Source organism: Halichoerus grypus, chromosome 11 (genome assembly GCF_964656455.1).
Source record: "Halichoerus grypus chromosome 11, mHalGry1.hap1.1, whole genome shotgun sequence".
Lineage (NCBI taxonomy): Eukaryota > Metazoa > Chordata > Mammalia > Carnivora > Phocidae > Halichoerus > Halichoerus grypus.
The window spans coordinates 111,250,343-111,264,015 of NC_135722.1; the positions used below are offsets into that span (position 1 = coordinate 111,250,343).

General features: G+C 37.9%; 1 protein-coding gene across 5 annotated transcripts in view; it reads right to left on the bottom strand.

Annotated features, from left to right (window-relative positions):
• LOC118520436 (centrosomal protein of 126 kDa) overlaps window positions 1-13,673 on the bottom strand; it is a 90,815-nt gene that overhangs the window by 16,678 nt on the left and 60,464 nt on the right. For all 5 annotated transcript variants that reach the window (XM_078059094.1, XM_078059093.1, XM_078059097.1 and 2 more), the window contains 2 exons: window positions 12,998-13,196; window positions 7,774-9,901 (listed from right to left, as the gene is read on the bottom strand). In XM_078059094.1, the coding sequence (XP_077915220.1) occupies window positions 7,774-9,901; window positions 12,998-13,196 (2,327 nt within the window). The remainder of the gene's footprint in view (window positions 1-7,773; window positions 9,902-12,997; window positions 13,197-13,673) is intronic.

Here is a 13,673-nt window from a genome sequence, read left to right on the forward strand (position 1 = left end):
GTATTAAATTTTTAACAGCTACAACAAACTCTTTTTTTGGGGGTTTAGTTTTGTGTGGATTTTTTCTCTTTTTTTTAAGGAACAGTGTCAAGACAGATACCTTTTTTCTTGGAACTGAAAAAAAAAAACCAAACCTCTAGCAAACCAAACACATACAAGCAAGCTGCAAAGGAAAAGACCACATTTAAATGAACATTTATTCATCACAAAGAATGAAACTACAAATCACAAACTGGCAGAAAATAAATGCAACACATATAAGGACACAGGACCCTAGAATATATAAACAACTCCTGTCAATTAGGGAAAAAGAACCCAAGAGCAGATATTTCTCAGAAGAGGGAACACAAACAGTTCATAAACACATGAGAGTGCTCAATTCATCAGTAATCAGGGTGATGCAAGTTGTTGTCAGTAGATATTATTTCTCATCCACAAGAAGCATTACGCCTTAAAGCAAGAAACTGGAGGCAGCCCAAATGTCCAATGACAGAAGAATGAAAAATCTTTGTACATTCATTTAATGAAATGTAATACAGTAATGAACATGAATGAAGTACAGCTAAATTAATGACAAAGAATCTAAAACATAAAATTGATTGAAAAAAGCAAATCATAGAAGAACACAGATGAAATGGCTTCATTTATATAAATTACAGACCTCGGCAAAATTAACTATACTGAGATAAATTTACATGTGGTAAAATTATACCAAAAGCATGGAAGGATGAACACCTACGTGGTGGTCGCTTCTGTGAGGGAGGGAGGGACCCGGCTGGGGAGGGCATGTGAGACCTCAGCAATACCAATGAGTTTCTATTTCTGAACTGGGCAGTGGGTACAGAGTTCTTCTGTTATTATTAGCCCTTAATTTGTTCCTATATTTTACACACATTTATTTTCTAAGACATGTTTCACAATTAAAAAACTTTAAAAAGTAAGTTGAATGCAAATACATGACTCTGCAGTTAGTTATCTTTGCTAAACTGAACTTTATTACTTTTGGTTTATCATTTCAGTTGGTAAAGATGACTTGAATCTTAATTCCATCCTCTATTTTATTAATGACTTTCTTTGCTACTCTACACCTTCTACAAATTGTATAGATCAATGTACTTTTAAAAAATGGTATCACTGAAAAATCTGTGGCTACTCAGTTCTAAAGATTTAGGTAAATTAATACATAGTTTCTGACACTTCTGGGGAAGATGGTGGAGTAGGAGGATCCTAGGCTCACCTTGCCTGTCCCATGGATACAACTAGATAACACCCTCATCAGTGTAAATAACCCAGAAAACGACTAGGAGCCTGGCAGAGAAGACTCTCCACAGCTAAATGTAGAGAGCAGGCCACATTGAAGAGGGCAGGAAGGGTGGAGATGTGGTCGGGAACTAGATGGACCCGGGAGACTGTCCCTGGGAGGGAGGGACTCATGGGCTCAGAGCGGGAGAGAAACAGACCCTCCCACCAGGGAGCCCACATGGGGAAGATGACTCACCAGAACATTTGGCTTTGAAGACCAGAGGAGCCAAATTTTGTGAGTTCTTACAATTAGTGGGCCTTACCACCTGGAACTTTAAAAATCAGTGGGCTCGGAGAGCCGGGAAGGTGAGAGGAAACTTGAGTCCCCACCCTTAAAAAGACAGGCCAACGAATAGCCCCACAGAGATACAGCACAGGTAGCAATTTGAAAAACACTTAGGGCACACAGGAGAGAGATTTGTTTACTAATTTCAGAGCATATGCTAAGGGGCTGGAATCATTGGGAGACTCCTCCTGGAACAAAGTAGATGGCAGGTGCCATTTCCCTCCCCTGCCCCACAGCATAAACACAAGGCCACCTGCAGGAGCCAGCACAGGGGCCAACACCCACTACCTAACTTGCTAACATAGCACCCTGCCCCACTGTGGACCCACTCTCTCCAGCCAGGCCTTGGCTCCAGGTCTCCTCCCACAGCACAATCTGCAAACCCTCCTAACACCCCAGGTCCTGCCCTGTGCGCTTCTGCGGATCTGGCCCCTCCAACCTGGTCTGCCTCAGTCCTGGAAGCTGCAGGCCTTCTTCCGCAGAGGACTGGTGCAAACCTTGCTGACACTGCCTACCCCACCCCGCTGTTACCCTGCAGCCCTGCCCCCTCCAATAGGCTCTTGGCTGGAGCCCTTCTGAAGATGTGCCACAGGCTGTCAGTGTGCAGGCAGCGCTGACAGGGGCCAGCACCCCTCTAAAGTGACTCCTGCCCTAGGGAGAGGGAAAGATAACCACACACACCGGTCCCACCATGTCCCCAGTCCCATTGCGTCCCACACCCCCCCACATCAATTGTGTACATCATCCAAACAGAAAATCAACAAGGAAACAGTGGCAATATAAACAATCTAAAAAAGAGCCAATCAGAGATGAAGAACTCAAAAAATGAAATTAAAAATACACTGAATGGAAGAAATAACAGAGGAAGCAGAAGAACACATCAGTGATCTGGAGGACAGAGTAAAGTAGAGCAATCAAGCTGAATAGGAGAGAGAGAGAAAAAATGAAAACAGACTTAGGAAACTCAGTGACACCATCAAGTGTAAGGGGAAGAGAGAGAAAAGGGGGCAGAAAATTTACTTGAAGAATTAATAACTGAAAACCTCCTGAATCTAGGGAAGGAAACAGAAATCCAGATCCAGGAGGCAGAGAGATACCCCAAAAAAATCAACCCAAGGAGGCCCACACCAAGACACATATGGCAAAAAGTAGCGATAGAGAATTTTAAAAGCAGCAAGAGAGAAGAAGACAGTTACATACAAGGGAAATCCCATAAAGCTATCAGCTGATTTTTCAGCAGAAACTTGGCAGGACAGATGGGAGTGGCATGATATTCACAGTGCTGAAAGAAAAACAGCCAGGGACGCCTGGGTGGCTCAGTCGGTTAAGCGTCTGCCTTCGGCTCAGGGTCCTGGGATCGAGTCCCGCATCCGGCTCCCTGCTCCGCGGGGAGCCTGCTTCTCCCTCTGCCTCTACCTGTCTCTGTCTCTCATGAATAAATAAATAAAATCTTTAAAAAAAAAAAAAGAAAAAGAAAAACAGCCAAGAATACTCTATCCAGCAAGGCTATCATTCAGAATAAAAGAAGAGATAAAGAGTTTCCCAAACAAACAAAAGTTAAAGTAATTCTTCACCACTAAATTAGCCCTACAAGAAATATTAAAGGGGACTCCAGAATATTATAGGCATTTTCTTTCCACTGTAGGAGTAAGAAAAACAGGAACCACAAAAGCAGTAAAAATATCTATAAAAATCAGTCACAGGATCCACAAACTAAAAGGATGTAAAGTATGATACCATATACCTAAAATGTAGAGGGCAGAGGAAAAAAAAAATGGGTTCAAATTTAAGGACCATCAACTTAAGATAGACTGCTATATGCAGAATTTGTCAGATACAAACCTAATGGTTACCATTAAATCATAAACCAGTAGTAGATATGCAAAAAAACTTTAGAGAAAGAAATTCAAGTATATCGCTAAAAAAAGCCAACAAACCATGAGGGAAGAGAGCAAGAGAAGAAAGGAACAGAGAATAACTACAAAAACAACCATAAAACAAGTAACAAAATACCAACAGCTACATACCTGTCAATAATTACTATGAATGTAAATGGACTAAATACTCCAATCAAAACACACAGGGTGACAGGGTGGATAAAAAAACAAGACGCATCTATATGCTGCCTACAAGAGACTCATTCAGACCTAAAGAAAGACATCTGCAGATTGAAAGTGAAGGGACAGAAAAACATTTATTGTATTAATGGAAGTGAAAAGAAAGCCAAGGTATGTATGTATGTATGTATGTGTGTGTATGACAACCTAGACTTTATTATTTATTTAACAAAATAAACTTTAAAACAAAGATTGTAACAAGAGACAAAGAAGGACAGTATGTAATCATGAAGGAATTCAATCCAACAAGAAGATACAACAATTATGAATATTTATGCATCCAACATGGGAGCATCCGAATACATAAAACAGTTAATAATAAACTAAAAGGAACTACTTGATAGTAATACAATAATAGTAGGGGACTTTAACCCCCTCCCCCCTTACATCAATGGATACATCATCCAAACAGAAAATCAACAAGGAAACAAAGGCTTTGAATGACACACTGGACCAGAATGTATCTAACAGATACATTCAGAACATTCCACCCTAAAACAGCAGGATACACATTCTTTTCAAGTGCACGTGGAACATTCTCCAGAATACATAACATATTAGGCCACAAAACAAGTCTCAACATACTAAAAAAGACAGAAGTCATACTATACAACTTTTCTGACCACAACCCTATGAAACTAGAAATCAATCAAGAAAAAATCTGGAATGAACACAAATACATGGAGAGTAAATAACATGCTACTAAGAAATGAATGGGTGAACCAAGAAATCAAAGAGGATATCAAAAATTACATGGGGACAAATAAAAACACAATGGTCCAAAATCTTTGGGATGCCACAAAAATGGTTCTAAGAGGGAAGTTTATAGCAATACAGGCCTACCTCAAGAAGCAAGAAAAATCTCAAATAAACAACCTAACTTTACACCTAAAGGAGCTAGAAAAAGAACAACAAACAAAACCCCAAAACAGCAGAAGGAAGGAAATAATAAAGATTAGAGCAGAAATAAATGATATGTAAACAACAGGACAGATCAATGACACCAGGAGTTGGTTCTTTGAAAAAAACAAAAACAAAAACAAACAATAAAATTGATAAATCTCTAGCCAGATTCATAAAAAAAGAAAAAGAGGGAAGACTCAAATAAACAAAATCAGAAATGAAAGAGGAAAAATAACAACTGACACCATAGAAATACCAAGGGTTGTAGGAGCATATTATGAAAAATTATATGTCAATAAATTGGACAACCTAGAAAACATGGGTAAATTACTAGAAACATATAAACTACCAAAACTGAAGCAGGAAGAAATAGAAAGTTTGAACAGACCAATTATTAGCAATAAAATTGAATCAGTAATCAGAAAACTCCCAACAAACAAAATTCCAGGACCTGATGGCTTCACAGGTGAATTCTTGCAAACATTTAAAGAAGAGTTAATACCTATTCTTCTCAAACTATTCCAAAAAACAGAAGAGGAAGGTAAACTTCCAAATTCATTCTATGAAGCCAGCATTACCCTGATACCAAAAGATATCAGATACAGACACTACAAAAAAAGAGAACTACAGGCCAATATCTCTGATGAACATAGATGCAAAAATTGTCAACAAAATAGTAGCAAACTGAATCCAACAATACATTAAAAAAAATCATTCACTGAGATCAAGTGGGATTTATTCCTAGGATGCAAGGTGGTTCAATATCTGCAAATCAATCACTGTGATATACCACGTTAATAAAATAAAGGATAAGACCCATACGATCGTTTCAATAGATGCAGAAAAAGTACATTTGACAAAGTACAACATCCATTCAAGATAAAAACCCTCGACAAAGTAGGTTTAGAGTGATTGTACCTCAACATAATAAAGGCCATAAATGAAAAATCCACAGCTAACATCATACTCAATGGTGAAAAACAGAGATTTTCCCCTAAGATCAAGAATAAGACAAGGGTGTCCGCTTTCACCACTTTTATTCAACACAGCACTGGAAGTCCTAGCTGCAGCAATTAGACAACAAAAAGAAATAAAAGGCATCCAAATCATTAAGGAAGAAGTAAAATTTCCAGTATTTGCAGATGACACAATACTATATATAGAAAACTCTAAAGACTCCACCAGAAAACTACTAGAACTGATAAATGAATTCAATAAGGTTGCAGGATACAAAATCAATAGACAGAAATGTGTTGCATTTCTATATACTATTAATGAAGTAGCAGAAAGAGAGATGAAGAAAACAATCACATTTACAACTGCACCAGAAAGAATAAAATACCTAGGAATAAACTTAATCAAGGAGGTGAAAGACCTGTACTCTGAAAACTATAAAACACTGACGGAAGAAATTGAAGACAACACAAATGAATGGAAAGATATTCGATGTTCATTGGTTGGAAGAACAAATATTATTAAAATGTCCATACTATCCAAAGCAACATACAGATGTAATGCAGTTGCTATCAAAATGTCAACAGCATTTTTCACAGACCCAGAACAATCCCAAAATGTGTAGGGAACCACAAAAGACCCCAAATAGCCAAAGCAATCTTGAAAAAGAAAAATAAAGCTGGAGGTATCACAATCCCAGATTTCAAGATATATTAGGAAGCCATAGCAACCAAACCAGTATGGTACTGGCACACAAAGAGATACACAGATCAATGGAACAGAATAGAACACCCAGAAGTAAACCCAGAACAACTGAAGAAAAAAGTGACAAACCAAACCAAAAAACAGACTCTTCAACTATAGAGAACAAACTGGTGGATGTGGTATATATATATATATATATACATACAATGGTTTTTACTCAATCTATATGATACTTTCTTTTTTTTTTGAAAGTAGTGTGAAAACTAAAGTTACATTGTAAAATGCCTAGATTAAAAGGAAATAAAATCTTTAGTGAGAAAAATAATTTTTAAAAAATCTAGGTTTTTGCCAAGAAACAGACTCTTAACTATAAAGAATACACTAAGGGTCCCCAGAGGGGAGGTGCGGGGGGAGGATGGGTGAAACAGTTGATGGGATGAAGGAGGACACTTGTGATGAAAAATGAAAAAAAAAGAAAACAAAAACCATCTAGATTTTTGTAGCCAAGTACTGAAAGTTTTTAGTTTAGAGTCTTTGCATTTAGCTTCCCATCTGCTAATATGACTTACATCCATTCAATTTAAGAAAAGTGTGGGTGACTACCAAGTGCCAGGACCTGGGGAGACAGTGATGAATTACAACAAACGCCCCCTGTCCTTAAAATCTCAGTCTAATTAAAGAAAACTTTGAATATTAAATTTGAAACTAACCCCCTCTTTACATCATCTTAGTATTTACTCACATCTTTGGGAAAAGAAAAGAATAGCTTTTCCGATTTTTTCCCAAGTCCTATCTATTTCTCAATAGGCAACTGATTCCTACTGGCAGGGAATTTATGGGCTTCTAGTCCATTCCCCCAGAGGAAAAGAGCTTCAGGAGGAGTTAACTAGCTAGTAAGGGTAACTGGCATTCTATGGGGAGCTAATCTCCAAACTGTTTAAAGTAACACCGTCACTTTTCCTCCACATGAAAACCAGCATACATAAGGGATAAAAGTAGGGCTGCCAGTCTTTTGGAAAGGGAGGGGGAGGGCTAGGCACACCTGTCATTAGCTTATAACTATTCAATTTAACAAACATTTTAAAGAAAAATAAAATAAGGTATTATAACCACATTTATTTACCTACTTAGAATAATTTAAAAAATATTTTCCACTGTGCTTATTTTGACAGAAATTTTGACTAGAATATTGGGGTAATGTAAGGACAGAATGATATGGGGTAAAAAGCAGACCCTACTCTTTGTCCTCCCTCTTTTAAACTAACAAGAGAAAAAAATGGAGGCTGGCAAGTTTCTAATTTTAGTTGAGTGAGGGCTGGGTGGTTCTCTCAAAAGCTCCAGCGAGGCAGACAAGGATAGCACGTTCAGGGAGAGACTTTCCGTGCCGCTAACTTATTATTTAATATTGTATCACAGGGTGCGCGCTGCTGTACCTCAGTAAGAAAAATTTCACAGGACCTTAAAACGTTGTACAATTTATTTATAAAAATATATGTTTGTTCTTACCAGCAGCCTTTTCATTTTGGCCCGGAATATTATTCTGTCTTTTCCACAAGGGAACAGACTCTTCTTGAGCAGTTCTCAGAGTCACAGAGGGATGGCTTTCTTCATAAACAGGACATCTGTGGGCGCAACGTGAAGTCCCACCTTGCTGGGGCACCACTTGTGTGCCATCTGAACCATTTATTTTTGCTGAAGTTTGGCACTCAGAAGAACAATACGGTAGAGAAGGCATCACAGTGACAGAGTCCGAACAAACAGCTGCGGGTGGAAAATGACTTTCCTGGAGATTCCAGTGACTGAACTTGTGTTCTGTTGGAAGCACATGCTTTGAATGAAAATAGTGACTTGTAATCACGTTTTGAGAATCTTCAAGTGTTACCGGTTGACACTGAGACACTTGTATATTTTTACTACTCCTAATATTTGACGGAGACTTAGGAGGAGGATGAGGCACAATCAGTCTACCCTGAGCTTGTAAGAGTCTGTGGGCTCTGCTCTCGGACTGGGGCCGAAGGACAGTGCCTTTTCTGTGTGTGCGCACGAAGGCTGACTGCACTTGAGCAGATCTTGTTCTTCGGATTACTCTTGTACCACCTCGTGGTGGATTTGCTTTCTGAGCTTTAGAAGCGCCACTTTGCAGAGGGGGTTGACTGCCCTCTTTTTCTGAGGGTGGCCAGGCTTGTTTAGCAACGTTATAACCTGAAGGCATAAAACAGTTCAGAGGCACATGGTCTGTCCCAGCTTCTCCTAAAGCAGCGACATTGTCAGAGACAGAATCCTCCTCGGGCTTCGTTCCATCAGCAGAATCTACAGCACTTAGGGCAGGAACTCTAACTGCGTTGCCGGCAGCACCACTTTTAGTCTGAACGTGGAAAGGCTGAGACCACTGCTGAGATAGCTCTGTTCTGTTCTTCAGTGAATGATGGTCTGCAGCATTTTTTTCTGTATCTCCAGTTTCATCAAACCACCTCAGTTTTTTAATAGTCTTTGGAATTTCTGTACCTTTTTCTTTTGTTAATTCAATACTATCCCTGATAGCTGCTGCTTTTTGATTTCCTAACTTAAAGCTATGGTTTATAACTAGTGCCTTAAAACAATTGTGTTCGTATTTAGATTCTTTTTTTAAAATACTTTTCAGGAACCTCACACCATTTCTCTCATGAATGTTGTATTTCATCTTCTTGTGCTGACCCACTAAGTCACAGTTAGAAATCATGTGAGACACTGACGTTGATGTTTGGGGTATTTTGTGTTTTTTATCATTTGAATCAGAGCTGTGAGGTATATAGGCAACTTGGAAATCATCTGAAAACAAAGGCAACTCTTCGTTATCACAATGGAAGCATTTTAACTTCTCACCTTTAACGTTTGTCAATTCTCCTAACTTAGCAGAACGCGGCGCCGGGTCGACTTCCTTTATATGTAGACTGCTCTTTGGTAAAGGCCTAGCTGGCTGCGTATGACGTGGCAAAACCATACGTGTTGCCACAGGTACAAATGGGGTAGTTCTATTTTCTTGTGTTAATTCGGAATCGCTCCCTTGGTCTGAAAACGCAGCCGTTTCCTGTGTTAGACAATCTGGAGTGGCCCAGACTCTGCTGAATTTAAATGTTGGGCTCTCAGTAACAAATGGTCTCTCCCTTTTGAATGTTCCAGAAGAGGAGTCAGTTGCCCTCACAGGGCTAGTTTCGGAGACCTCTTTGCTTTTTCCGTCTTGTACAAATATGGGTGGACTATATACAAAGGCTACTGAATTATTAGCACTATTTGTCACTCTTTCCACAGGTGGATTTTCTTCTTTACCGTTAAAACATTCACAAGAAGGCAGAACGTTAGGATTACTTAAAATATCTGAGAAAGGTGTGACAGTCTGAGTATTTGGATCATTTACATTTATGAGCCAATTATTTATATGCTGAGTTTTAGAGAGTGACGGTTTATCTTCATCAAAGCAGCTTAGATTAGTTGATTGCAGATTTACTGATTTGAGAGAAATGAAATTCTTCTGGTTTGATGTGGAAGGCTCCTTGTTAAGGGTTAAATATATTTCTTCATGTTCCCCAGCCTCAAGACTGTCTATACTCGAGAGGGTTTCAGAATTTGTTATTTGATTAACTTCATCACAAAATTTCTGAAAGAAAAAAAAAAAGGAACATTGTTATACAGCTTAGAACTTTTTAAACACCAAAATTAATGATTTGACACACCACTGTTACTGAGTCCTATTGTCCTTGTCATATAAAATAAAGTAATATGACTATAAACAGTGTATCTAAATAATCTATATCCCTGGAGTAGTCCTCAAAGTGAAGAAGAGGGAGCCAACAAAGACTGACAATAAATTGTATTTGCCTTAATTTCTACACCGAAAGTTAAGTACCTAATTATTCTAGCCACGGTTATTGCTTAGAAAATAATTTTACTACTGCTATTCCATTTGGAGTATTGAGTTTCTTGAAGGTTTTATAACACCATGTGAAATTCTGAAAAATAGTTATTTACAAAGAGTATTTTTTTCCTGAAAGCTTCACTGGACTTGAATGAGGCTCCTGAAAGCTCTGTGACCCTAATGTGAGTTTCCCATTGGTAGGGTTGATCTTCTGAGACCAGGTGGTCTCATGGCCTCCACTGTGGGGTTCTACACTCTGACTGCATGTTACAATCACAGGAAGAGCTTTGTAGAAATAACTACATGTGGGTCCTGCTGATTTAATGCTCAGATGGGGTCCATGTATTTGTATTTTTATTTTAAAGTACTCCAGGCAATTCTAATGAGGATATAGAATTGACAATTACTGATTTTAATGAGTTCTTTTTTGAGACTTAGAACAGCAATAATTTCTATGAATTTCATAGACATTCTCATCACTATTTCAATGAACTTTCATGGAACTTATTGGTCTTTAATTAAATTTCATGATCACTTCAAAGTGTGGTATGTGTTTAAAGATACTTCTAATTTCTCATATATACCATATATACCTGCATTAATTTGTATCACATATAAATAAATATATTCAAGAGGATTTCAGATTGTAAATCTTGTCAAAAAGTTAAATGGACTCAAAAGAAAGGAAATGACTGTCCCTTAAGATTTTTTGCAAATTTTAGAAAATTTAAATATTCTGATACTAAACAAAAATATATGTTTTTTTTTTCTAGCCCAAAAATAAATGAAGAAACCCAGGAAATCAATTACAGAATAAAACTACTTTAGTTTGTACAGTTAATGCTTATTGATATATTATCACACAATAACTTTTGAAAACGATTATGAGAGTTTGCTATTACTAGCATTTACCACCTATTTATCACATCCTCAGTGCTCTGGTGTCTTTTGAAAGTGATGGTCACTCAGCCTGATCAGGAGAACAAAACAGAGCACACTCTGTCAATGCCTGTTTGTGCAGCTGAGCTGCTTTAATAGACAAACATAAGGAAACCCTCGAGGGCTTCTTTGAGATGACATCTAATGAGATGTAGAAATCTGGGTTTGAGGGTCTTTCTAGACTGGTACGTGTGATATTCATGGCTCTAAGATTTTTGTTGTTACAGGTCTGTGATGGCCTCATACCCCGAAGCACCTGGAAAGAAGTTTAGCAACTTCTGATTTCACCAAACTATACTTCCCCCCCCAGATTTCTTCTCATCACTAAGAAATGAAACATTATGATCAGTTTTAACTTTTGCTTGTAAGTTACTGATATGCAAACTGTACTAGTTTATACTCTGTGTTTCAGTTTTAAAATCGTCATTGAGGATGCATCCAAATGCACCCATTTTAAATGTACAGTTTGATGGATTTTGACAAATTATTCACCCATACCCACCGTATCAAACAATCCATAGAACCTTTCCATCTGCTGGAAGTCCACACCTATCCACCACTAACTACCACTAATCTGCTATCACTACAGATCTGAGTTTTCATCCTCCTGAAAAACTCCAGGCACATTTCTTATTGTGCGGATGCTGGTGGAGTGCAGTGGCGTCAGCTCTTGTTTGTTTGAAGATGCCTATTTTGCCTTCGTTCCAGAAGGATATTTCTAGCTGGATACAGAATTCTAGGCCAGGAGTTTCCTGATATCAGAACTTTAAAAATGCTTCACTGTCTTCTGGCCTCAAGTTAAGGTGGTCTGTCTTATCTTTGTTCACCCACATGCTATGGATCTTTTTCCCCTCTAGATAAATTTTCCACATTTTTCAAAATAATTTCTTAAATTTGAGTGTGGTTGACACACAATGTTACATGAGTTTCAGATGTACAACACAGTGATGCTGGGCTCACCACAAGTGTGGCTGCATCTGTCCCCACACGACACCGTTGATGACATTCCCTGTGCTGCGTGGCTTAATTTGATGTTGATGTGCCTTTGCAGGGGGTGTGGATTTTTTTTGAGGCTTGTCCAAAGAATATGTCCGGGTAGAAAGCCTATGTGATTACAGGGCTTTTATCTCACTTGTTTTCCTTTTTTTAAGATCGTATCCTATATTGCCTGTTGTCCGATGTCTAAAAACAGCTGTTTCATATATCTTATTCAGAATTATAGTTGTTTATGGTAGGAAGGCATTTCATCATAGCCAGAAGAAGCCTTCTGCTTTCCTTTTTTTTGTTTTTAAGCCTTGTCATTGTTACTTAGTTACTGGATAAATCAGGCCAAGGTCATGAATTTAATCTTGATATCAGCCTACTAAGAATCTCATAAATGTGTGTAATTACTCATGAAAAATAAAGTGCATGAACATTTCAGGAAAATCAGCTGAAATCCATACTTTGTGGGGGAAAAAAACTAAGTGAATGGATGACCAGAGATAGAACAGAAATGCCATCTCTAGCTAATTGTGACATATTTTCATTAAGAACCTAATGTCCACATGTATTATAATTTTCAGGATGCTTTTTATAATCCAGTCTCTAACAATGATACTTATATTACATTGTAGTTTTAAATAGCTTTCACGTTTGATCAGAAAATAACATTGATAGAGCATATTTTTCCAAATATGGGAGATGGAAAAAGAATAGAGAAAGCAGAATGAAAAATGAGCAAAAGGTAGAAAAATCTAAACAATTATTTCTGTAGTATCTGTGATGAATTTGTGTCGACTCATTCACATCCTATCCTTGGTTAACGGCATACTTTTCTCTAGTGTAGATCACTGCAGAGATGGGACAGAATTAATTACTAGATACTAAAATATTATTAACATATTTATAGTTTCATACTTGCAAACTGCTTAGATGCTGATCTTCTAGGAGTTTCTGAGTTTCTTCCAGTTTAAGCTGGAACGCATCTTTGTTAGTAGCCAAGTTTGCCCTGTTGTTTTCCTTCATTTCTTTACCACAATTGATTTTGGATAAGAGATGTTTCTGATGCTTGTGACCATTTTTTGACAATGATGAAGGCAAGGCATTATCTATAGCTCTGTGAACCATACATAAAAAATATTTAGTACATTTAAATAAAGTTAACCTCAGTCTATCTATACAAATGACACATTTATGTTGTATGGGTGTGTGTGCGGGTGTGCGTTCAGATAATCACATTTAAGGATATTAGAATGGGAATTTAAGGCAGTCAATAGTAGAATAAAAATGGTTGTGGGATTAGAGTGCCAATAAAGCACTCCACCTTCATGTAGGAATACCCAATTATTCATGGCTTTGGTTATTAAGTCCTATTTCTCTATTGTTTGGGACAGATGTGGAAGGAATTCCTGTAGACACGTAGAGTCATTCCTTAGTTCTGTAAGAGCATTCCTATCTGGATAAAAATGTGCTGCGCTGCCCTTAGCTCTGAGATGATGTCACAGCTGGTACATATTCCCATAACCCAAATAGAGTTGGTTGAAGACTCCAGCAGATAGAAAATATGAAAACTGCCTGTTGGGACAGGCAGGAA